The sequence below is a fragment of the Myxocyprinus asiaticus genome, chromosome 14 (genome assembly GCF_019703515.2).
Source record: "Myxocyprinus asiaticus isolate MX2 ecotype Aquarium Trade chromosome 14, UBuf_Myxa_2, whole genome shotgun sequence".
NCBI classification, from domain to species: Eukaryota; Metazoa; Chordata; class Actinopteri; order Cypriniformes; family Catostomidae; genus Myxocyprinus; species Myxocyprinus asiaticus.
In genome coordinates this window covers 19,797,939-19,820,350 of record NC_059357.1, presented here as the reverse complement: position 1 = coordinate 19,820,350, position 22,412 = coordinate 19,797,939, and the positions used below count along the sequence as shown (strand labels likewise).

General features: G+C 38.3%; 1 protein-coding gene across 4 annotated transcripts; it reads left to right on the top strand.

Moving 5' to 3' along the window:
• The first annotated feature begins 750 nt into the window (after positions 1–750).
• On the top strand, positions 751–21,900 carry med25 (mediator complex subunit 25). 4 transcript variants are annotated; one of them, XM_051716646.1, is made up of 20 exons: positions 751–858; positions 1,457–1,597; positions 1,683–1,728; positions 1,820–1,944; positions 2,131–2,229; positions 2,318–2,438; positions 5,996–6,155; positions 6,299–6,432; positions 7,297–7,369; positions 7,472–7,722; positions 7,820–7,906; positions 9,680–9,765; positions 9,876–9,933; positions 11,299–11,406; positions 12,013–12,186; positions 16,170–16,277; positions 16,462–16,533; positions 19,835–19,996; positions 20,513–20,621; positions 21,098–21,900. In XM_051716646.1, the coding sequence occupies exons 2-20, from the start codon at positions 1,461–1,463 to the stop codon at positions 21,202–21,204; spliced, it is 2,217 nt and encodes a 738-aa protein (XP_051572606.1). In that variant the 5' UTR covers positions 751–858; positions 1,457–1,460; the 3' UTR covers positions 21,205–21,900. The 4 variants fall into 4 exon arrangements, with proteins under 4 accessions (XP_051572606.1, XP_051572607.1, XP_051572605.1 ...); XM_051716647.1 differs by having other exon boundaries at positions 818–993; positions 9,683–9,765; XM_051716645.1 differs by having other exon boundaries at positions 819–993.
• The last annotated feature ends 512 nt before the right edge of the window (positions 21,901–22,412 follow it).

The window sequence follows — 22,412 nt, the reverse complement described above, 5'->3', positions numbered from 1 at the left end:
TTGAGCTGATAATCAAAACGGACTGTTCATCAAAACAGACAATTTAAAATCATCTTTTACCTGCGCTCCTCGTTGCTGTGCGACTTCAAATTCACGCCGTGGAAGAATCTCGCGAGATTGACGAGAGAGGGATTCTTTCTAGACACGACCGGATTTTCCTATGGGTTTTTATAATGGGGTCTTTGAATTTAAGAGTAAAATCAAATCAAATCAAATCACTTTATTGTCACACAGCCATATACACAAGTGCAATGGTGTGTGAAATTCTTGGGTGCAGTTCCGATCAACATAGCAGTCGTGACAGTGATGAGACAGTACCAATTTACAATAACAACAAATTAACACAGCACAATTTAAACATCTGTTATACATAATTACACTCAACAATATACAAATAATAACATACACTGTACAGTATACAATATGCACTATATAGATACACATTATCCAATAAAAAAAATATATATATATATATATATATATATATATATATATATATATATATATATATATATATAAAGTATATATAGTATATATATGTTACAAATAAGGTCTGTGGTAAACATTAACGAAACGTGGACGAAAATTCACGTTTGTTGTATGACTGTGTGCAATTTATGTTGTAGAACAAAACGTCCACGTTTCGTCAAATAATGTTTACCACAGACCTTATTTTACTCATAAGTTAAAAAACCCACAGGAAAATCCCGAGGGAACCCATGGAGAATTCTCTTCCGGGTTTTGGACTACAACAGACATATTGCAAGTGAAAAATCGATCACATCGACTCACCAGCCCAGTCCATTTGCTCAATCTTCGATCAGACCATATTGTCGATTGCCGAGTGCAAATCGGGAGGTTTGTTGTCATTACGGTTTACATCCACGTTAAGATGAAGCTTTCAAAATACAATTAAACAGCGGCTGGTTTAAATATCTTACTGCAATAGTCCGCTTTATTCTCGTTGAAAGTCAGTTCTGATAATATTAGCAGGTAAGACACATGAGCTAAATTAGCATTTTAGGATAACCGCTAACATGCTATCTTATGTTCACATCCGCAGCTACATACATTCATAGCGAAAATAGACATTTTATTTTTGTTTGTGCTGTCTTTCTAGGAATTTACCAATTCAGTAGATGACAATACATAAAAAATTAGGCATTTGCTGTCAGGCTTCTTGACACGGAATAAGTTATTCTATTGAGTTACGTTTTTAAGCATGAAAAATGCTGTATAGATTGGCGGCTCACATGGTTTTAAGATATATTCAGTATGTAATCGTAGTATGGTACATTACCATTACCATTCATTTTATAATAGATACACACAAATGAGTAGTTTCGTCATTGACTTTAGTATGAAGAGTCACACAACATTCAGGACAAGTGCAGGATAAGGAGTCCACAACATCTTCTATGTTAAATTGACATTCTAATGTCTGTCGTGGCTCTAGACCCATGGTGACCCATATGGACCCCACGTCTAAGTCTGGGTTGAATCAGGTATCAGATGTGGTGTTTGTCATAGAAGGAACTGCAAACCTTGGTCCATATTTTGAATCACTTCGGAAGAATTACATACTACCAACTATAGAGTAAGAGTCATCGCCTGTCATTCATTCTGTCAGATGATTTTATAAATGTTTGCCTTCTATACTGACCTGCTCTGTATGACAACAGGTATTTTAATGGAGGACCACCTGCCGAAACAGATTTTGGAGGAGATGTGAGTTTGATGTCCTGATACATTTACACCACTCATTTTAAATATTACACTTGATGATATATTATAAATGATGTATTTTTTCCTGTATAAGTATGGTGGTACCCAGTATGGACTGGTGGTCTTCAACACAGTGGATTGCGCTCCAGAATCTTACGTCCAGTGCCATGCTCCAACCAGCTCGGCTTTTGAGTTCGTCTCCTGGATTGACAGCATTCAGTAAGGGCTTCATATACAGTATTCCATCATATTTGCTATATCCTTGCCATATGCAGTGTAGATAACTGGCTACTCTATATGGGGCATCAAAAATGTGTTAGAAGTATGCTTTTGCATATGTAATGAGCTTTATAGCTTCTATAAATGCGGAGAACTGCAGTTTTTACATTTGTGTTTTTTGCACAGATTCATGGGAGGCGGAGCAGAGAGCTGCAGTCTCATAGCTGAGGGTCTTTCTGTGGCCCTGCAGCTCTTTGATGACTTCAAAAAGATGAGGGAGCAAATGTGAGTGCAGTGTTTCTCTAATCCATGTTCTTGAACGTAGTTCTGAGGAAACAAACTATTCATCATTAATCAATAATTCTCTATCCAGTGGCCAGACTCACAAGGTTTGTGTATTGCTGTGTAATTCTCCGCCATACTTACTGCCAGCTGTGGAGAGCGTCACCTACACAGGCTGCACTGCAGATAGCCTGGTCCAGATCATACGTGACGTGAGTATGCACTGATCGACCTGTATTTATTCATTTCTTAAAGGAATATTCTAGGTTCAATCCAAGTTGACAGTGTTGTAGTCGAGACCAGCTCATCCGAGTCCAAGTCCAGTCCAAGACCAGAGTAGGTTGAGTTCGAGTCAAGACAGAGACCAGAAGAGGGTCGAGTACGAGTCAAGACCAAGACCTGAGAGGGCCAAGTCCGAGTTGAGACTGAGACCAGTAAAGGCTGAGTCTAAAACAAGAGTTTTTATGAATTTTTAATTAAAAATTTTAAAGAACTATAGGCGCATATATCAAACAAACTTCATTTATTATTTTAACATTTAATATTTCTGCTTTACAAAATACAGTATAACTGTACAATAACTAAAATGGGCCTAAAAACCAAACAATAATGTATTAAATATGGCAGTGTTTACACAGAAAGTGAAATAAACATTTACATTCAATTTGTTAACAGTTTGCTCAATTGCACTACTATATTTCATTTATTGTAAGTCAACTAAGCATTTCTGCTTAGTTTTGCCTGCAAGATTTCATTTCAGGGTACACACAGAAACCATTAAATTCTGATATTGAGAGAAATATTTTTACATTTTCTTCAGTATGTGTAGCATTCATGTAGCTAATGTTTAAAGCATTTCTAAAAGACTAGAGGCTGTTCAGACCAACAAAGTGCAATGAACCTAGATAGCACACATACGTCTCCGAGATGTCTGTTTTAGATCTTTTCATCTGGAAAGCATCTAACATCTGCTAAACATCTTAAAAAGATCAGATTTACAATCATTCTAAACCATAAACGTCTCATTTGCGGAATGTCTCATTGACATTCTCATTATAGACGTATTGCAGATGAGCAAACAACGTAAAATAGACGTCTTCCAGAAGTAAACACATACATCATATAGATGTCTGGATGTTGTACGTGTGCTATCAGAGAAAAGAGTGTAACACAGATGTCTTGAGACACGTTTTTAACAGTTAATGTTCTTAACTAATGATGCAACAACACATTTGGTGTGAACAACCCCTTATTAACAAGACACAGCACCAGTAGAAGTTTCTCAAAGTTACCTATCAAAAAATAAGTTTTTTGTTGACTGTAGGTAAATATCCACTTTATCCAATGAACTAATCGGACTGAATAGCCAATCGATTCAGACCTTTTTGCTAACCTGTTTGGCCAGTTTGCTGTAAAGAACTGACTCAATAGAATGATTTATTTGTGAACTGGTTATCACTAGTTCTGATTCTACTCGGCAGATTGAAATGCAGAACATGACGTCAAGATCTCTGATATTATCAGTCAAAAATGTTTGTCAGATAAGTCGAAGCTTTTCATTGTATATTTTTTGAAAAGGGGCTCGACTGGACTCGGGATTAAGTCAGAGTCCACACTTGTTCAAGTTCGAGTCAAGACCGAGTCAAATTTCTCACGAGTCCATGACAAGTCCAAGATCATGAAAATATGGAGTGGAGTCCGGTCTCGAGTACTACAACACTGCAAGTTGATCTCAATCGACAGCATTTGTGGCATAATGTTGATTACCATAAAAATTCATTTTGACTTGCACCAACTTTTCTTTAAAAAGCAAAAATCTAGGTTACAGTGAGGCACTTACAATGGAAGTGAATGGGGCCAATCCATCAATGTTAAACTACTCACTATTTCAAAAGTATAGCCACAAGACATACACAATTTGCCTGTTAACATGATTTTTTGTGAAAAGTTACATCCAATTTTACAACTTCATTACCTTGACGATGTAATGTCAACATACCCTAAAATGACAATTTAAACAACTTAGCTCAAATACACAAGTTTTAACAGTACATTTTAATTTAAGGGCTTTTATAAAATTATAAGCTTTCCATTTCTGCCTTTAAACCCTCAAAATATTGGCCCCATTCACTTCCATTTTAAGTGCCTCACTTTAACAGATTTTAGCTTTTTATAAAGAAAAGGAAGGATGAGTCAAAACCTTTTTTTTTTGTGGTAATCAACATTATGCCACAAATGCTGTTGATTGAGCTTAACTTGTATTGAACCCGGAATATTACTTTCATTTCTGTCCATGTTTCTTAATGTACTGTTTTTTGCAGTAATTTCCCTTATGTAATGTAATATAATGTATTTGTCTTGTACTGATCATGCTGGTTTAAGTACTGATGTTCTTTCATAGTCTATGCCATGATTTTATATATGGTATTTTTTTAGTAGGCTAATTTGCCAGATAAGCTGCACTTTTTTACATGTATAAGCTGTAAAGGCTGCTAGCACTATCCTGGTGTAATATCTCACTTTTTCCATACACTGTGGCACATCATTGCTTTCACTTTGGTTTTTGGCATGCTAATGCTCTGCTAATCTTGGCTGCTATGTTTTGATCATTGCAAGTTGAAATTGTACTTTTCAAAGGCAATGCACTTGCTGTATACCTAAAAAAAAATACTGAACATAGATGGTACCCCACTCATTAGGGTGAATACAGATAAAGAGGGACACTTTCTAAAAATGTGCCATTATCATTGTATTAAAAATATCCAAAAGGCTGAATCAACGTCATCCTATTTTAGTTTAGGATAAACTAGTAATAGAAGAATATACACACAATGATAGCTGATTAAACTTGAGTGTCCCACTTTACTTGTATTCAACCTATTTACAATGCCCCAAAAGTAGCACCTTTACTGGTTTAGTCTGTCTGACACAGCAGACCAGGCCTATTCAACTGGCAACCCACAGGCCAAATAGGACCCGTTTGAAATTTTCAGTAGCTTTCACCAGGCTTCCACAGAGTTGTCTTAGGGGCTTTTTGTGTTTGTTCGTGCTGTTTTTCAATTGTTTTCCTATGTAAACTTATGCTAGACGGACATTGCGGCACATCTTGATGATTTTACAGTGTCTCATGCAGGAGCGGCACATTTTTAGACGCTTTTAGAGCTGTGCTACAAATAATCATCATCTGTCATTTTAACAGGAGGGGAAGATTAATTCAAAAGCAAAATGATTGACGACAGAGAAGCGCGAGTTTGGAGAAACAGAAAAGTTCTATTCATTAATTTGGCCAAGAAATTTGATTTTAAAAGTTGAAATCATTACATCCATAGTTAACTTCTCTGTTATTGTTCAGTAGTTGTTTTAGAATCAGTCTGGTTTACTCTCTCTGTTATGGAATATTTTAAGTTTATTTATTTATTTATTTATTTATTTTAATCTCAATCTCCTTTTCCCCCCGGAATTTCCTGCTAGGTGGAAATATTTCTCATGATAAAAAAATAAAGCAATAAACACAAATGTTTTATTGATATAGTGAACAAATATGATATGATGCCTATAACACAATATCTGTAGATAGAAGCTTTTCGTGAACAAAATATTCTGGCTTTGCCTGCCTGCCCCGAAGATGTTTTTTTTTTTTTTCTTTTTTTTCTCATCTGGCCCCCTTGTCGATGAAGTTGAATAGCCCTGCAGTAGACAATTACGTTGTTTTGATGATTATTGTAAATATGATTAGCCTGTGTTGATTGTCCTTTTTTTTTTTCTGTAGCGGGGGATCCACTTTTCTGTAATTGCCCCACGGAAACTTCCAGCGCTTCGATCTCTTTTTGAAAGAGCATCCTCAGTTGCAGGGACACCAGAATCTGCACACCCAGACTACAGCCAAGACCCTTTTCACATGGTGTTGGTCAGGGGCATTGCACTTCCTGGTAAGAAATACATTACACATGCCTTGGTATCTTTTTATATGAAAGTGCTATGTTACATCTCTAAACCGGGTTTGTCAGCAGGTAGATGGACCAAATTGCATTATCAGATTTGCTCTACATATATTTCCTCTTTGTGTGTCCAGTCGCTCCTGGAGGAGGTTCTGCCGCAGTCTCCCTTGCACCTGTTGTGCCACCTCAGTCTCTGCCTGTGGCTCAGCCTCCACTGGGCACTGCAGCCCAAGCTGCTACTCCAATGAGCACAGCTCTTCAATACCCGGTATGTCCATGCTGATGGAAATAAATGTAATAACTGAAAGGGAAACTATATACACAGCAGAAATGTGACATGATTTTAATAATCGTGAAATTTTGAGATTTGAAAAATGTCTGTATCTGTTCTACACACATTAAAATGGATAATTAAACATAAAAACAGTTATATACAGTATGTTGTGGTCGTTAAGGCAAGAATGCTCATAGTAGATGGTTTGTGGTCATGTCAGAGAGATATTTGTATCCAAAATTAGAGCTGGTCAAGTGCCAAATCCACCTAAAACCTGGCTTTGATAAGTTGGTAAATTTTTTAGGAATTGCAATATAAGAACGACCCTCACTAATATGACATGAGTGATTTAAATCAATACAAATGGTCTACCAAAGAAAAGCTCAACGACTACCACACATCTTCTAACAACTTTTACCTCAGAGGTAAAATAAAGTTGTAATGGAGAGTAAGAAATATATATGGCCAGTACATTTTTTCAATTCCCTCGCTTTTGGCGGGTGACATAAAAAGTTAATTTTGGACCCTGTCTATACAGAGATAAGAGTAATCACCATGCTTTCCAAGAGGTCAATTTGGTTTGCTCATTCTAAACCTTTCTGTGCCTAATTGGAGGCACGTTAATGCTAATCTTCAGCATATGGTTCCTAATTGTAATTCTTAAGATTAAGACAAACTGCTGTTATAAACTCATTTGACTAGATCTAAGTGAAAGATGAGATGTGCAACAATGCATTTGTTTAGTTGAAGGATCTGGCTTCAAACAAGGATTTGCACACTAATGATGAGACTTCATGACGGTTGTCCTTCTGTTGCACACACACACACAAACACTCTCACTCTCTCTCTATCCCATAGAATAACCCCTCTCTAAATGCAGCCCATAGTGCAGCAATGAAGGTACTAGATGCTGCTAATCAGCAGAAGAGATGTGAGTCAAGTTGTATCCCTGCCTACTACTTGTGTTTTGCCTTCATCCATTTTTCACATCTGCAACACACGATGTGCTGATTTTCCTCGTTGTGTTTTGTAGTCCCACAATTGCCAACAACCCCTTTCAGCCAAGCGCCAGTTCATCCATCAGGAGGTAAACCCAGCCTGTCTACAGTTACCACAGTATCACCACCAGTCTTAACACAGCAACAAGTTCCACCCCAGCAGCCACAGCAGCCCCCACAAGTCCAGCCACCAGTTCCAACCGCACCCAATCAGCAACCACCTCAAGCCCCCCAACAGCAGCCCACAGCCAATCAGCAGACGCCACCACAATCTCAGCCTGGCATGGTCAGACTTGAACATTTTTTTCTGTAGATAAAACTGCATCTTTAAAAAAAAAAAAAAAATCACTCTCTTGCACTTTCAACGTACTTCTATTTTTCAGCCTGCTGTTCCTACACCTCAGGCTGGATCACAGCAAGGTGTTGCCAGTAAGATTGTGGCTTGGAGCGGAGTTCTAGAATGGCAGGAGGTGAGAAACTTATACAAGTGCTTTATATAAAGACTGCAATAAGTTAATTGTAATATTTGTCTACTTAAAGTGATAGTTCACCCAAAAATTAAAATTCTCACATCATTTAATTACCCTCATGCCATCCTAGAGATGAATGACCTTCTTTCTTCTGCTGAACACAAACAAAGAATATTTCAGCTCTGTAGGTCCTGAAGTGAATGGGTACCAAAATTGTGAAGCTCCAAAATGCACATAAAGGCAGCATAAAAGCAATCCATTAGACTCCAGTCTTTAAATCCATATCCATATAACAGATCAAAGTTTAATAAATCTCCACTTTCACATTCTTCTTTTGTTTTTGCCGATTTGCATTCTTACATCTGGGAAGTCATGAGAGTTAGTAAATGATGAGAGAAATTTCCTTTTTGGGTGAACTATCCCTTTAATTGTGATTGGTTAGATTCTGTTGCCTTACTGCAGGAAAATAAACAAATTAATAATTTATTTAGTATTTCTTAATCCAGTAAGACTTTACACACTTAAAGGAATAGTTTACCCAAAAAATGAATTTTATCAGCATCATTTACTCACCCCTATGTTGTTCCAAACCTTGTCTTCCTGGGAACACAAAAAGACATGTTACACAGAATGACAGTCACCATTCATTTTCATTGCACCTTTTCTATACAATGAAAGTGAATGATGACTGAGGTTAACATTCAGCATAATGTCCTTTTGTGTTCCAGAAAAGAGAGAATTTGAGAGAATGTTGTTTCAAACCCGAATGCATCAGGTTTAGAACAACAGAAAGTTGAGTATATAATTTTCAATTTTGGGGGAAGTGTCGCTTCAACAAATGTAGTTCTCTAGGCACATAAAAAATATTTAATTGACTGACTGAAACCAAGCTATCTCGTCCAGTTTCATTGATGTATTGATCTTTTTGACCCGTGGGTGGGTTGCCTGACTGATATGGGATCGATGATGCTTCTTGATTACTGTGTGATTTATGGGAGGGTCCTTCTGTTCAGATGAATGCAGCTGTATTGACATTCCACAATGTCCAGGAGATCATCTCAGGTGACGTCTGTTTGGGAATGCACACTCCCAAACACACAATCAACTATCTAAATGACAATGGGTCATCACAAACAATCAGGAAACAAATCCACAGACACACGTGCTGTGGTCATTATCACCATCTGTTCACTAACATGCCAGCAGAGCCGCTTCTCAAGCACGGTGGCACACTCTGTTGCTGAGGCTTGTCATGGAGTCACCATCTGGACGAGTTGACACGGCTCACCGCACACTATTCTCAAACATAAACACTGCCAAGCTGCAGTGTGTAAATTAAATCAATAGCAATTCTTTGCCACAACTCTGTCGATCTGCAGATGAGCCCTCTGTTTTCCCCACGTTTCATAGTTTTTCAGCGATACCATGTCTGTTTTAGAGCTCTGGCACAAAATCTGCACAAATGTATCAGGCCTGGCTGATTTTCCATTGATATGGAGAAGATGGTGGGCAGTGGTCCGTTTACTCATAAGTTGCACTGTTGTGATTGATATAAAAAGGTTGCAGCTTTTCCAATGTCAGGCCGATCTCTCATGTTGTGGAAGCTGCACTTGCAGGTTGTATATTACACCAAGACCTCCTGCCTTGAGCCTCACCATCCATCTCTGCTAGCAAGGTTTTTATTTAGTCTGTATGTTAACCTCTTCATGTTATTCTGCCTCTTGTTTTCCCTCCCCCCGCCATCTCTCCCTCTCTCTCCATCAATCACCGCAGAAGCCCAAGGCTTCCTCCATGGACTCCAACACCAAACTGACACGCTCCCTGCCCTGCCAGGTCCAAGTCAGCCAAGGGGAGAATCTGTGAGTGACTCCCATTTTGTGCAGATTTGCATAATGTAGAATACATGTTAGAGAGGATGAGTTGTGATTTCTCTTGTGGCTTTTGTTTCCTTTTTTTTTTTGGATTGTAGAAATACAGACCAATGGCCACAGAAACTAATCATGCAGCTCATCCCTCAGCAGCTCCTGGTAAATCTAAACCTTTAATTCCCCTCAGGAAGAATTAATTACTGTGCTTGAAAGGTGGCTTCTTCCTCTTCTCCTATTCTTTTCCTTCCTCCTCTTCCTCTTTTCCCACTTCATCTTCAGCTGCTTCTTCTACCTCCTCTTTTTCCTCTTAGTACCCCTCTGCTTTTTCTTCCTCTTTCTTTTTTCATCTTCCTTTTCCTCTTCTTCTACCTCTTCTTTTTCCCCATCCTCTTTTTCTTTCTTTCCTCTTTTTCTACATCATCTTTCTTCCTCCTCCTCCCTTTTCTTCTTCTTCCTCCTCCTTCCTCTTATTACCCCTCTTTGCTTCTTCCTCTTCTTTTTCCTTTTCTTCTACCTCATTCTCTTTTTCTTTCTTTTTCCTCATTCTCCTTTTTATCTTATTCCTCTTCTTCCTGTTCCTCTGAATTCTACCTTTTTTCTTTGACCTCTTCCACTTTATTTTTCCTCTTCTTACTCCTTCCTCTTCTTTTTTCTTTGTCCTCATCTTCCTTTTCCTCTTCCTTTTTCACCTTGTTCCTCTTCTTCTTCCTCATCTTTTTCCTGTGCTTTATCTTTTCCTCCTGCTCATCTTACTCCTTAATCAGCTTGTTTTCTCTTTGTGCTATCTATTTTTTATGAAATGTAATTTGGAATTCCCAATGCGCTCTATGTCCTTGTGATGGTGTAGTGACTCACCTCAATCCGGGCAGCGGAGGATAAATCTCAGTTGCCTCTGAGACTGTCCTATTTCTGAGACTGGCTTGTTGAGCGTGTTACCGCGGAGATATAACGTGTCACCGCGGCATCCACGCACGACTCACCACGCGCCCCACCGAGAGCGAACCACATTATAGCGATCACGAGGAGGTTACCCCCCCTAGCAACCGGGCCAATTTGGTTGCTTAGGAGACCTGGCTGGAGTCACTCAGCACGCCCTGGGATTCGAACTAGTGAACTCCATGGGTGGTAGCCAGCGTCTTTACCGCTGAGCTACCCAGGTCCCCATGAAATGTATACTACTTAATCTAATTTAATTAAAATGAATTAATTAGATCTAATTAGATTTAATTTTCCCATTGACTTACACTGATAGAATGTCTGGTATTTAAACGGCCAGAGTTGATGTAATTTTAATATTTGTATACTGAATTGTGATTGGTCATCATTAGACATCCAGGTTTTGTGGTTTTCTGCTGGAAATTAAATCATAATTGGGGATGCGCAACCAATTCCTTCCTGTGTCTATATTTTGGTTTCTTTTCAAGCAGAATTTTACCAAATATTTTGCACTGTTATGACAGTGCAACTTGATTTTTAATTCTTGCTTGAATGCCTATAACTCTTTAATCCTCTATCTTTCTATAGACTACTCTGGGTCCTCTGTTCAGGAACTCACGTATGGTGCAATTTCTCTTCACTAATAAAGATGTGGAGTCTTTGAAGGGACTGTATCGCATTATGGCCAATGGATTTGTGAGTACACTAATGGCACCATAGCCTCCTCCTGTAAGCTAAATCATTTTCATTTCAAGGATCAGTATACAGGCAGGAAGAAACTCTTATAGTCCAAGTCATATATCTCTGCTCACCTGTTTATAGCAGCTTATACAGAGGTCTTTAAACTGGTTTACATCAGTGTCTCTTTCACCTTTATTGTTTGCATTTCTCACTACTCAAGAGAGAATGTGATGGTGTGTAATAATGCTCTTTAGCCTCTTGGGGGAGTTCTTTATCTGCTTTTGAGTGACAGTGCAGCAAACAAAGATTGCTTCACACTTAACTATGGAAACAAATATCTCTTGCAAAAAAATATTATCAGCAAAGTCACATAGCCAGCACTTCTGTGGAAATGAATGGAGCTAGGTCCCTTGACGTGGACTAAGAGATCTGTCAGTAGTGAATCACCATTAGCACTGATTAAATTCTGTTTTAGACTCAGTCTGTGTCTGGGAAACAGCTGCATAGTTCATTTTAATCCTGTCCTCAAATATAATCATGTAGGCCCAGGCAGCTCTGCTGTCACACTGGTTTGATGTGTAGATTGGCACATTTGTTTATCTATAGTGTGTGTGTGTGTAGGCTGGCTGTGTACACTTCCCCCACAGTGCTCCGTGTGAGGTGCGTGTGCTGATGCTGCTGTACTCATCCCGGAAGAGGATCTTCATGGGACTCATCCCTAACGACCAGAGCGGATTCGTCAATGGCATTCGGCAGGTCATCACCAACCACAAACAAGTGCAGCAACACCGCTCAGTGAGTTTCACACACATACACAAACAAATTGTAAATATTTTCAGTACTTGCACGGCGAAGTTCCACGGATTTCGTGTGGGGTTCAAGTTTGTTGAACTTTAACACGTGAAATTGCAGTGTTAGCCAATAGCAACCCGATTTTTGGCATTGACCTCAGTGTGGGTGGTCCTTTGTACATAGCACATGCAGATTTCACACAGAGCTCCTTGGTCGCACGCGCGTTCCTCCTGTATTTCGTCGTGCAAGTGTAAACGTCACCAAGCCTTTAGTCTGTTAAATTGCCGCTGTGTAGGCTGCATAAAACCTGTCTACAATTTTTTTTTTTTTTTTTTTTTTTTTTTTACTGTTATAATGTTATTATATATGCACACTCCAACCAGCAAGAGAACAGATACAAACAAAATTGTAAAATAAAATATGCATTGTTAAATAGTGGTTCCAGTTTTAGGACAAGCACAAACACACAGTCATGTTTACAAACAACACCAACAATCATCCATGCGATTATCTAATCAGCCAATCATGTGGCAGTAGTGCATAAAATCATGCAGATGCGGGTCAGGAGCTTCAGTTAATGTTCATATTATTGGGAAAAAATGTGATCTCCTTGATTTGGATCGTGGCATGATCGTTGGTGCCAGACAGGCTGGTTTGAGTGTTTCTGTAACTGCTGATCTCCTGGGATATTCACGCAGTTAACAGTCTCTAGAATTTACTCCAAATGGTGCCAAAAACATCCAGTGAGGGACAGTTCTGTGGACGGAAATGCCTTGTTGATGAGAGAGGGCAACAGGGAATGGCCAGACTGGTTCGAACTGACAAAGTCTACAGTAACTCAGACAACCACTCTGTACAATTGTGGTGAGAAGAATAGCGAGATGCGTGTTGGTGCTGTTTTGGCGGCATGAGGGGGACTTACGTAATGTTAGGCAGGTGGTTTTAATGTTGTGGCTGATCGGTGTACCTACATGGAAATTCAGTGTCGTTCAAAATTCGGATTCTGTGAGAAAATGCTTTTATTTGGATTTTTTTTTTTTATGTAGTTTTTTTTAAAATTACAAATAATGTGATGAGCATAACAATTTAAACTGAATATCAACATGAATTTCTTAGTATTTGGTATGTCTCTCTTTTGCTTCAATGACAGCAGGTGCTTAAGCTGGAATGGACTATTTAAATTAGTACAAAACCTGATGATCCTGATGTTATCCCAGCATGATTTGACAGTGTCAGGATTCCCACTCATCCTGGAAAACCTGGAATTTTGCAGTGCAGTTTTCCAGTTGTGGAAAAGTCATGGAAAATTAGAAAAATACCTAAATGTCCTGGAAAATAATTATTTATCCTGGAAAATATTTTAGAATAATAAAACAGTTTAAAGGTGTTGCTAGCAAGGTTTTCGTTACATGCACAAAAACATGATAATGATCGGGACTCGGAATAGGAGTCAAATACACAAATACCTATCGTTTTGTCTCTGTCTGTGGCTGTGCATTGTGAAACAACTTCAACGGTTAAGGGTGCTAACACCCTCGTGATTGATTACAGCAGCAGCCAGTCATGTGCTTTGCAATCGCGGTCCAACCGAGGCAGATCGCTTGATCGGTTACAGCTACAGCCAATCGCGTGCTTGGCTACATGCAGTGAGAATTGGCACTCGTGAAATTTCTTATTCATGAACAAACTGAATGACTTGGAACATGTACCAACAGACTGAATGAGAGGGGCATGTTGTTCATTACTTTAGCATCGGTATGTGAGTCTGCCTTGTTCATCATGGAGGGAAAAGGGTGGAAGTGTGAAAAAGTGACTGATGTTTATACACGTTGTGGGCCTTTACATGACTCGCGTCAGCGCTGATGAAGACATTGAAGTCTATGAAGTGACGTGTCAGTGCAACCTCAGCACCTACTTCACACCAAAGTGTTTTTGCCTCACAAATGATGTCTTTGAGAGTACAATAAATATTTTAAAACTGTTCAAATTTATGAAGAGATATTGAATGTCTCAGAATTGATTTTAATTCATTATTACCTTATCATTTCCGAATATCCAGAGACCCCAATTGTTGAACTTCAGTAATTACATTCACCAAAAAACACTAAGACCTCGACAAACGAGTCCTCTTTTTACTTTCTGCAATCAAAGCAATTGCCAGGTTTTTTTCTCTGTTTTCAATTTTTATTGTGCACACCTCCCGCTTTCTTGTGTGGCAAGCTTGTTAATTCGCCCCTCCGTGATGCTTTCTGCAATGCTTGTCATGTGGAAGGGCAAAGCAGCGCTTGACGCTGTGGGACTGTTGACGCCTCGACTCAACTCATGTGAAATGCACTTTACAATCATGAAAGGACATTATTGAAACTCAAAATTATTATTAGTAGGCTACTTTTGTCTTTTCTGATAAAAGTCATGCTCCACAGTTTAAATACTGTAGTAAAATGATAAAACACATCTGCTTTGTTCTTATGATGCTTAAACATTCTACTGAAGTCAATAGATTTGACATGCAAATTTTAATAAAGGACAAGATAAGGACATTATTGATACTCATTATTATTAGACTACTATTGTTGTCTTTTTGGATGAAAAGTCTTAGCAGTTCACAAACTTAACGGAAATTATATATCTGCTTTGTTCTTATAATGCAAAAAAAAGTCTCTTGGCAGATTTCGGTCATGAACTTCTCAAAATGACTCAATGACTCACTCATTGCACATAAGATGCTTATTTGTCACCACCTAGTGGTATCTCCAGAAGGGGTCACTGAACTAATCAATTAATGAAACTGAACAAATTTGTGAAACTGAAGCAAGCTACAGCAAAATACCCTTTATTTTTGCTGCTAATTCTGCACAATTGTGCAGATAATTGTCTATACTTAAATAATTAAAAAAGCTTAGGTTGGTACTTGTAGCTTATTATTTTAAAAAAATAACCCCGGAAAATATGTTCGTGAATCAGTGATTCTCACATTTTTCGCCTCTCATTAGTTTGCATCCCTGTGAGTTATAAACCTTAGACAACGATGACGGTCGGACCACTGATTTAAAAAAAATAAAAATAATTATTCACACTGGGTTGGTAGCATGGTAATTCGGCCTTAATACCTTGGGATGTGAATTAATTTTCAATAATTCAACGATTGGAGTCCACATGTAGTATGCGGAAACACGGAATCTAGTCATAAAAATGGCAATAGCAATAAAACGCAGAATGTCATGGAATATGACATATTTGGATGAAAATGAATGTTTGACTGTACAATTAATCACACTAAAAGTCTCTGATTTAATTGCATAAATAATCTGCAAGTGATGCACACTTCAACATGAATGTGTAGAGCCGGCCGCTCATACACTGAAAACACCTCATCATGATCATCACGCACGCTCGTGTGTGTGTGTGAGATGACAGTGAGCAGAGAACTCTGAAGTGCACAGCACATACAGACTACGTAGTTATTTCATTAAATCATAGCTTTACAGGGATTAATAATCACACTGGGCCATGGAGCATACTGCTTATCTGGAGTTGAGGAAAAAAAAACAGAAACTCCAAAATAAAAGCTTGATTTAAATGGACGCATGTGTTTTTGCTTAAATATTACCCTTGTTGGGCGCATAAAATGTCCTGGAAAATTGTGACTTGAAAAGAATGGGAACCCTGAATGTTCCAAAGAGCATCTTGTGTGCTTCAGGGAAAGCCAGAAAATGTGACTTTCCCTACAAAGGAGTTAACATGATCAATATCACAAACTTGTATCTTTGATTAGTGACCTAGAAATTCTTAAATATTTCTTATTCATTTTATGTCATAAAATATTTTTGTATTCAATTTTTTCAAAGTATTACAACATTCTGTTTATTACCAGGTTAAAAGTAGATTTTGAATCCAAGGTTTTCAGTGTGGACTTATTAATGGCACTGTAGGTGCAAATCACCACCCACTTTCTGTCTGTAATTCACTGCTTGTCCTGTTGACAGATGAACAATGCAGCTCAGATGCAACCCGGGCAGGTCCCAAACAATCAGAACTTCCTCAACAGACCGCCAGGTCCCATCCCTGTTACACATGGCAGCGTGCAGCAGCAGGTAAACCAGCAGTACTTCCCCTCTCCTCTCTCCCCTGCCCTGATCTTAGTCTTTCTCTCTCTGTCTCTCATGCCCTGTGCACTAACCCTGTTTGTATTTCTTCTCTGCCTGAGATGGAATGTGCATGCTGTTCTAAACCTCTCTCGTCTCCTATTTTCCCTCTCTGTCCCTGTCTCTCTCTCAGTCTGTGGTGGTGGGCTTGCCCTCTGTCAGTCAGGTCACACTGATGGAGGACCAGCAGAGACAAAACAACATGGTGAAATTCACAAACACAATTACACATGCCAGATCGTATTACCTTTACATATTTCTCATTCCATGTGAAATACAGTGGGGTGCAGAAGTCTGAGGGCACAAGTGAAAATGCCTCTATTTTGCTCTCTTTTATAATTGAATGCAATTACTGTATTTTCATTACAAATTATATTATCAGCATAACAATTTGTGCAGAAGCTTGAGGGACGTACATAAATGTATGTTCCCCTTTTTCTTTAATGACAGCATGCACTTAGCCTGCATTTACTTCTAAAGTTGTTTAAATGTTTTCCAAACAATTCGAGCTTTTGTACAAAGGAGATAACAAGGCCAGTGCAGTTCTTTTACTCTAGTTGTTGTAATGATAATATAATTTGTACTATTTTGAGGGGGGGTTCAATTATAAAAGAGTGTAAAATAGAAGCAGGTGTACTAGTGCACATTTGCACCCCACTGCCTGTTCAGTATAGCAAATAACACCATGCTGTTTTTAAATTAACAATTTCATTTACAAAGAGCATAGGATCCCATTTGAGCACAGCAACTTACGACTTGTTTTTCTGCTATTTCAGCACCAATCTAGTGAATGCACCATATGTGTTAAAGGGGACATTTCATCTAATTGTTTTGCTTTCTCTTTTTAAATAAAAGAGTTCAGTGTACTATGAAGACAGACATAATATAACATTCACAATGCGAAGCTTCCTCCCCAGTCAATCCATCTCATTTATGGACACTTGGCTGCAAAAACTGGTCATTCAAAATGTGTGGTGGTATTGATGTCACAAACTTGAGCATATTAACAAATGACCACCACATTTACATATCCACACCTGTTCAGTATTCAGCAACTTAGCAGGGGACTTGTTACTCATTTCAAATGTGACGAGGTTAGCAAAACATAAAAGAAGACATTTACATATGGTAGTCTTAAAGGTACAGTGCAAAAACTGTTTTAACTGCTCTGTTTAATTCTAAGGTCCAGAGAGAGGGTAGTCTTGCATAGACAGACATTTGACTATCTGCATTATAGGGATAGTTCACCCAAAAATGATAATTCTGTCATTGTTTACTCACACACATGCCATCCCTGATGTGTATGACTTTCTTCCTTCTGCAGAACACAAACAAAGATTTTTAGAAGAATATTTCGGCTCTATAGATCCATACAATGCAAGTGAATCCTAGCATTTTTAGTCCTCCTGCTGTGCCCAGATGAACTCCCTGAAGATCAAATTTTTAATAAAAACTCCCCTTTGGCTGACGTGTTTTGTGCTTGTCAGATAATAGTATGAATAGTATGTGAATAGATACGAAGGGCTTGTTTCTCCCCTCAAATGGCCTGACGTGTTCTTTTTAATGGTTTTTTCTGACTTTTATTTGCAATTGATACATACAGTAAGTGGCAGCTTTACAAATATCTGATGGACTGCGTTGTAAAATTTCCATCATGGTCTGTTTTTGTCCATTATATTAGTTTAAATTTCCCTGATTCGCAGTATATATGATATGTTGTCTCAATTCAGTCAACATTTTCAGTAAAATATGAAAATACGTGGTAAGGGTATGCACAGAGCACATAGAGAGCGAGTGAGCAAGAGAATTCTGATGCCAGAATAATCACATAAGTACACGTAAACACATACAAACAAAATACAGAGTGTAATCTAGTATTAACTGTAGTACGCACGATATGAAGACAAAGACAAATCCTAGAAATTTTTAGCCAGTTTTGAAATCCCGGCCGGACACTTTTCAGGTCCAAAAAAGAGGACGTTTGCTCACTCAACATTTTACAACAAAATATTATTTCATTTGCCGTGGCACTGTAGGCTGAGCAGAGGTGGAGCGCGCCAGTGAATAGCGCTCGGTTAACATTTTTAGTTATTACCAGTTATAGCCTACAGTTATTGATGCGTGGACAGATGTTTTCGGAGTTGAGCAACTCATCACTCATTCATACTTGGCAGACTACTCTTCATGTTTAGTGGAGTAGCCTAATGCTGCCTGATATTGTATTTCATTAGAACGGCAGACCCATTGGAAGTAGCAGTCCCTTTTAGAGACGAGACACATCACTAGCTGCTTTGATGTAACGGTGAGAAGTTAATTAAGTATATAAGGACATAACTTACATAGCAATCAGTTAACACATATTTGTAAACGAAATCATTTTAGTTCAGTTGGATGGACAGAATAAGTAACTTGAGTAGCTGTACAACGCATCAAATATAGAAACGGAGTGGCCTTCACTTGAACTCGCGTCACATCAACAGATGCTTCCAGTACAGACAGCTCTGTACATCATGATGGAAGTGATCTAGTTTTGATAAGTGTGTATAAGCCATGTGGAATATATTAGGCTATTGCGTAATAATCCTTTAAGAGAACAAAGGGGGAACATTAAAGACCAAAACAAAATGCAGAAAGTAAAAAATGTATTTGCGGGACGGGTTTGAGGATAAACTATTAACACTCACGTGGGCTGTATGAAACTATGGGCCAGTGGTTTGAGACACCTGGTATAGACTTACAGAGCTGAAATATTCTTCAAAAATAGAATAGAAATAGAAAAAAAGAGAATTTTCATGTTTGGGTGAACTTTCCTTTTAAGTCTGGTCCACTTTGCGGCTTATTTTGGCCAGGAGCCATCCACTTACACAGGAAGAGATTGCCTGACTGACATGTAAAGCAACCAACCACAAATAATTTAGTTTTTCCTTGCCATGTAGTGGCAGGTTAACCTGAATCAGGCAGGCAGGTTAATCTCAATAATAGACCAGGGTGAAAAAAACAGAAATAATTCAAATAATGGCACATCAGTGTCCATCAATGGTTGTACAGAAAACACTGAAGAAATAATAACAAATAGATGCAATAAGCTAAATCTGTGTAGATTCTATAATCAGAATTTCCTTCCACCCAAAAGTAATCAATACTGATTATTTCACAGACATAACTCAAAACAAAGAAGAATATACAATTCTGATTTTGGATATCAAGTTTACTATCTGCCTCAAACAAAACTGAATATTTTCCGACAGCCTGTGGGGGTGCTACCTGAGATGTGGACTAGGCTATGTAACTTTTTGGTGCACGAAGCCTTGTCTTGTATTATAAGTGGACTTCTGGGAAATAAAAGCTACAAAAGTGTATGTCCCCTTTAACACTTTTAGCACTGTTAAAGTGCCTCTGTATTCACTGCTCTCTCCTATGATATAACTCTCACACAGGACTAGGAATTATGTAATACATGCCCACTTCTTTTATTTCCTCCTCACCATGTTTTTGGTTTCGATTAGCTGAGAGCTGCTGCAACTGGCAATCAGCAGCCACCGGTCACTGGTGCCCCACCCAATCAGGTGGCACAAGGTCAAGCCCAGCCTCCTGGTGGCATGCTTCGCCTCCCAAACCCAGGAGCAAATCCCCAACTCCGCAGCCTCCTCCTTAGCCAGCAACAGCCTGTAAGTGTGTTTGACGAACACTGACAAACGACTGCTGTTTACTTCAATAGCAATTGTTTTCTAATTCATCAAGTATTTTAACCAAACCTTAACACCGTGTTCTAACCAGGTGTGATGAGATTAAGCAGCAAGTGATAAAAGCAGTAACATCTCTTCCATTTTAATCAGAGTTTTTGTCCTAACCACCCACAAGTGACAAGCGACAGGACATTTTGACGATCACTTGGTTTCTATTTCTGTGACGTTAGGCTGGGTAGCCCCGCCCACTGAGAAATGTAATTGTTCCAAAATCCCGCTGTACAAATCTGTATATTGAAAATCAAATATTTTCTGATTGGCTATGGTTGTGTTGCATTTGCGCATTCAGTGTGTTCAGGCAAGTTACTTGTCTCTGGAATCTTGTTGCATCACATCTGGTTAGGACAGTGTGTTAGACCGGTTGACACCATACCTGTGAAATCTGAACCACTTGTGCCATTCATCTGCTCTCTTTCCGCTTTATCTCTCTCTCTACAGCAAGGTGGGATGCAGGGCATGCAGGGAATGCACCCCATCCAACAGATGGTCCATCCAGCACCAGGAGGGGGCACTCAGATGCAGCCTCAGTGGAGGCAACCTCACCAAGGTAATGTGTTATTTACAAGAAAGTATCATATACTCAATTTATTTTATCACATCTCTGACCTTGTTAATGGTTTGGTATATTATATTCATTTGCTTTGGTTTGTGAAGCTATCTTTTTTCGTTGTCTTAGAATTTCTAAGATAATAGTTTTGTATCATCAAATGTAATAAGTTAAAGAGATAGTTAAAATTAAGTCATCATTTACTCACCCTCATATTGTTCCAAACCCATATGACTTACTTCCTTCTGTGAAACACAAAAAGAGATGCAAGGATGAATTAGGTAGCCTCAGTCACCATTCACTTTCATTGTATGGAAAAAAAGATGCACTGAAGCTAACATTCTGCCTAACATCTTTCTTTCTGAAGAAAGTCAGACATACAAGTTTGGAACCATATAAGGGTGAGAAAATGATGACAAATGTTCCTTTTTTGGTGAACTAACCCTTTTATATATTCTCTCTGTTCATTCTTACAGGTCAACTGATGATCCCTACCGGTCCACGGGGTCCAGTCACACAGAATCCTGGGATGCCATCGGTTTCCAGTGTCATGGAGGATGAAATTCTTATGGACCTTATTTAAGGACTGCTTTACCCATCACTGATTCCTCAAGAGGTTTCATTACAAAACACAGGGAGTTATCTAAGCTCTGTTTCTTTTACTTTTTGTTAGAAGCAACTGCATAGGGGAAGAATAAAGGTATATAGGTATGGAGTGAGATGAGAGCTCTATTTTCATACTGAAGTATTCAAACACCCCTTGAATGAATCTTGTAAGTGGTAACGTGACTGATCACTTAGACTCACTCAGTCTGTGGGACTGAAGAGCTAGAAGTTTATAAATCGGGCTCTGTTTCATCACTCTCTAATGATACGCCGCCTCCTCACACCCGATCAGGATATTATCGTATTTTTATGACAGTTTAACTTTCTGTAGGTTTTACTTTTCTTAATTTGTCTCTGGACGTCTAGAATATGTTGTTTTATGAAACTGAAATAAAGTTAATTTTGTCAAACAATTTTTGTGGAAGGTCTTCCGGCATTTTGCTGCACATAACAGTAAAAGTTTAAAACTTGATGGACAGGTGAGTTGGCGGTCCTTGGCTGTTCTTTGAATACATTTGAATGCATGAGCGTTTACACTGTAAGTGCGGTGTGGTTGAATTTGTTCTTATTATATGTTTTCAACCACCTCTCAAAATGGTTGAAGCGGACACATCTCAAAATGTTTTGGACTCTGTTTACACCTGTACACTCAAAAAATAAATCATTACCCTTACTTAATTGATTTTGAGAAAGTTTTTACAAGCAATTTCATTTCTTTCAAATTAATTCAGTTTTATTCAGCCAATATCATTTGTATGATAGGAGTTTTCTATAGTATATTATAATAGTTTTAACTCAACTTTATTATGTTAGTCAAACTCAATTTAATAATGTTTAATTTAATAATTAATTTTCTTATGTTGGTCCAACTTAATTTATTAACCATTAGTATATACCAGGTGAGCAAGTGTAAGGACAGTTAAACTGTTGCACTGTCAATTTGATAGCAACTGCTTATAGAGATAAGTAGCACTCGAATCAAACATCACTTGAGCATGAAAGTCCATCCTCCACCTAAGCACAATCGCCAATATTCACCACAATAGTAACCCCCAAAACTCATGCCTAACAGACACTCTTTTTAAATACCAATATAACAGAACATTAAACAATAATAAATCTCATATTTTCTTCTTGCTCAAAAATGTATAAAATAACACTTCATTTTAATATTTGTTCACCTCA

Bases quoted from the DNA above. Each gene is read 5' to 3' on its own strand.
- med25 (XM_051716646.1), top strand. From the start codon at position 1,461: ATGGTGACCCATATGGACCCCACGTCTAAGTCTGGGTTGAATCAGGTA. The intron at 1,729-1,819 runs GTGAGTTTGATG...TTCCTGTATAAG, and splicing joins AAACAGATTTTGGAGGAGAT to TATGGTGGTACCCAGTATGG. The intron at 1,945-2,130 runs GTAAGGGCTTCA...TTTTTTGCACAG, and splicing joins TCCTGGATTGACAGCATTCA to ATTCATGGGAGGCGGAGCAG.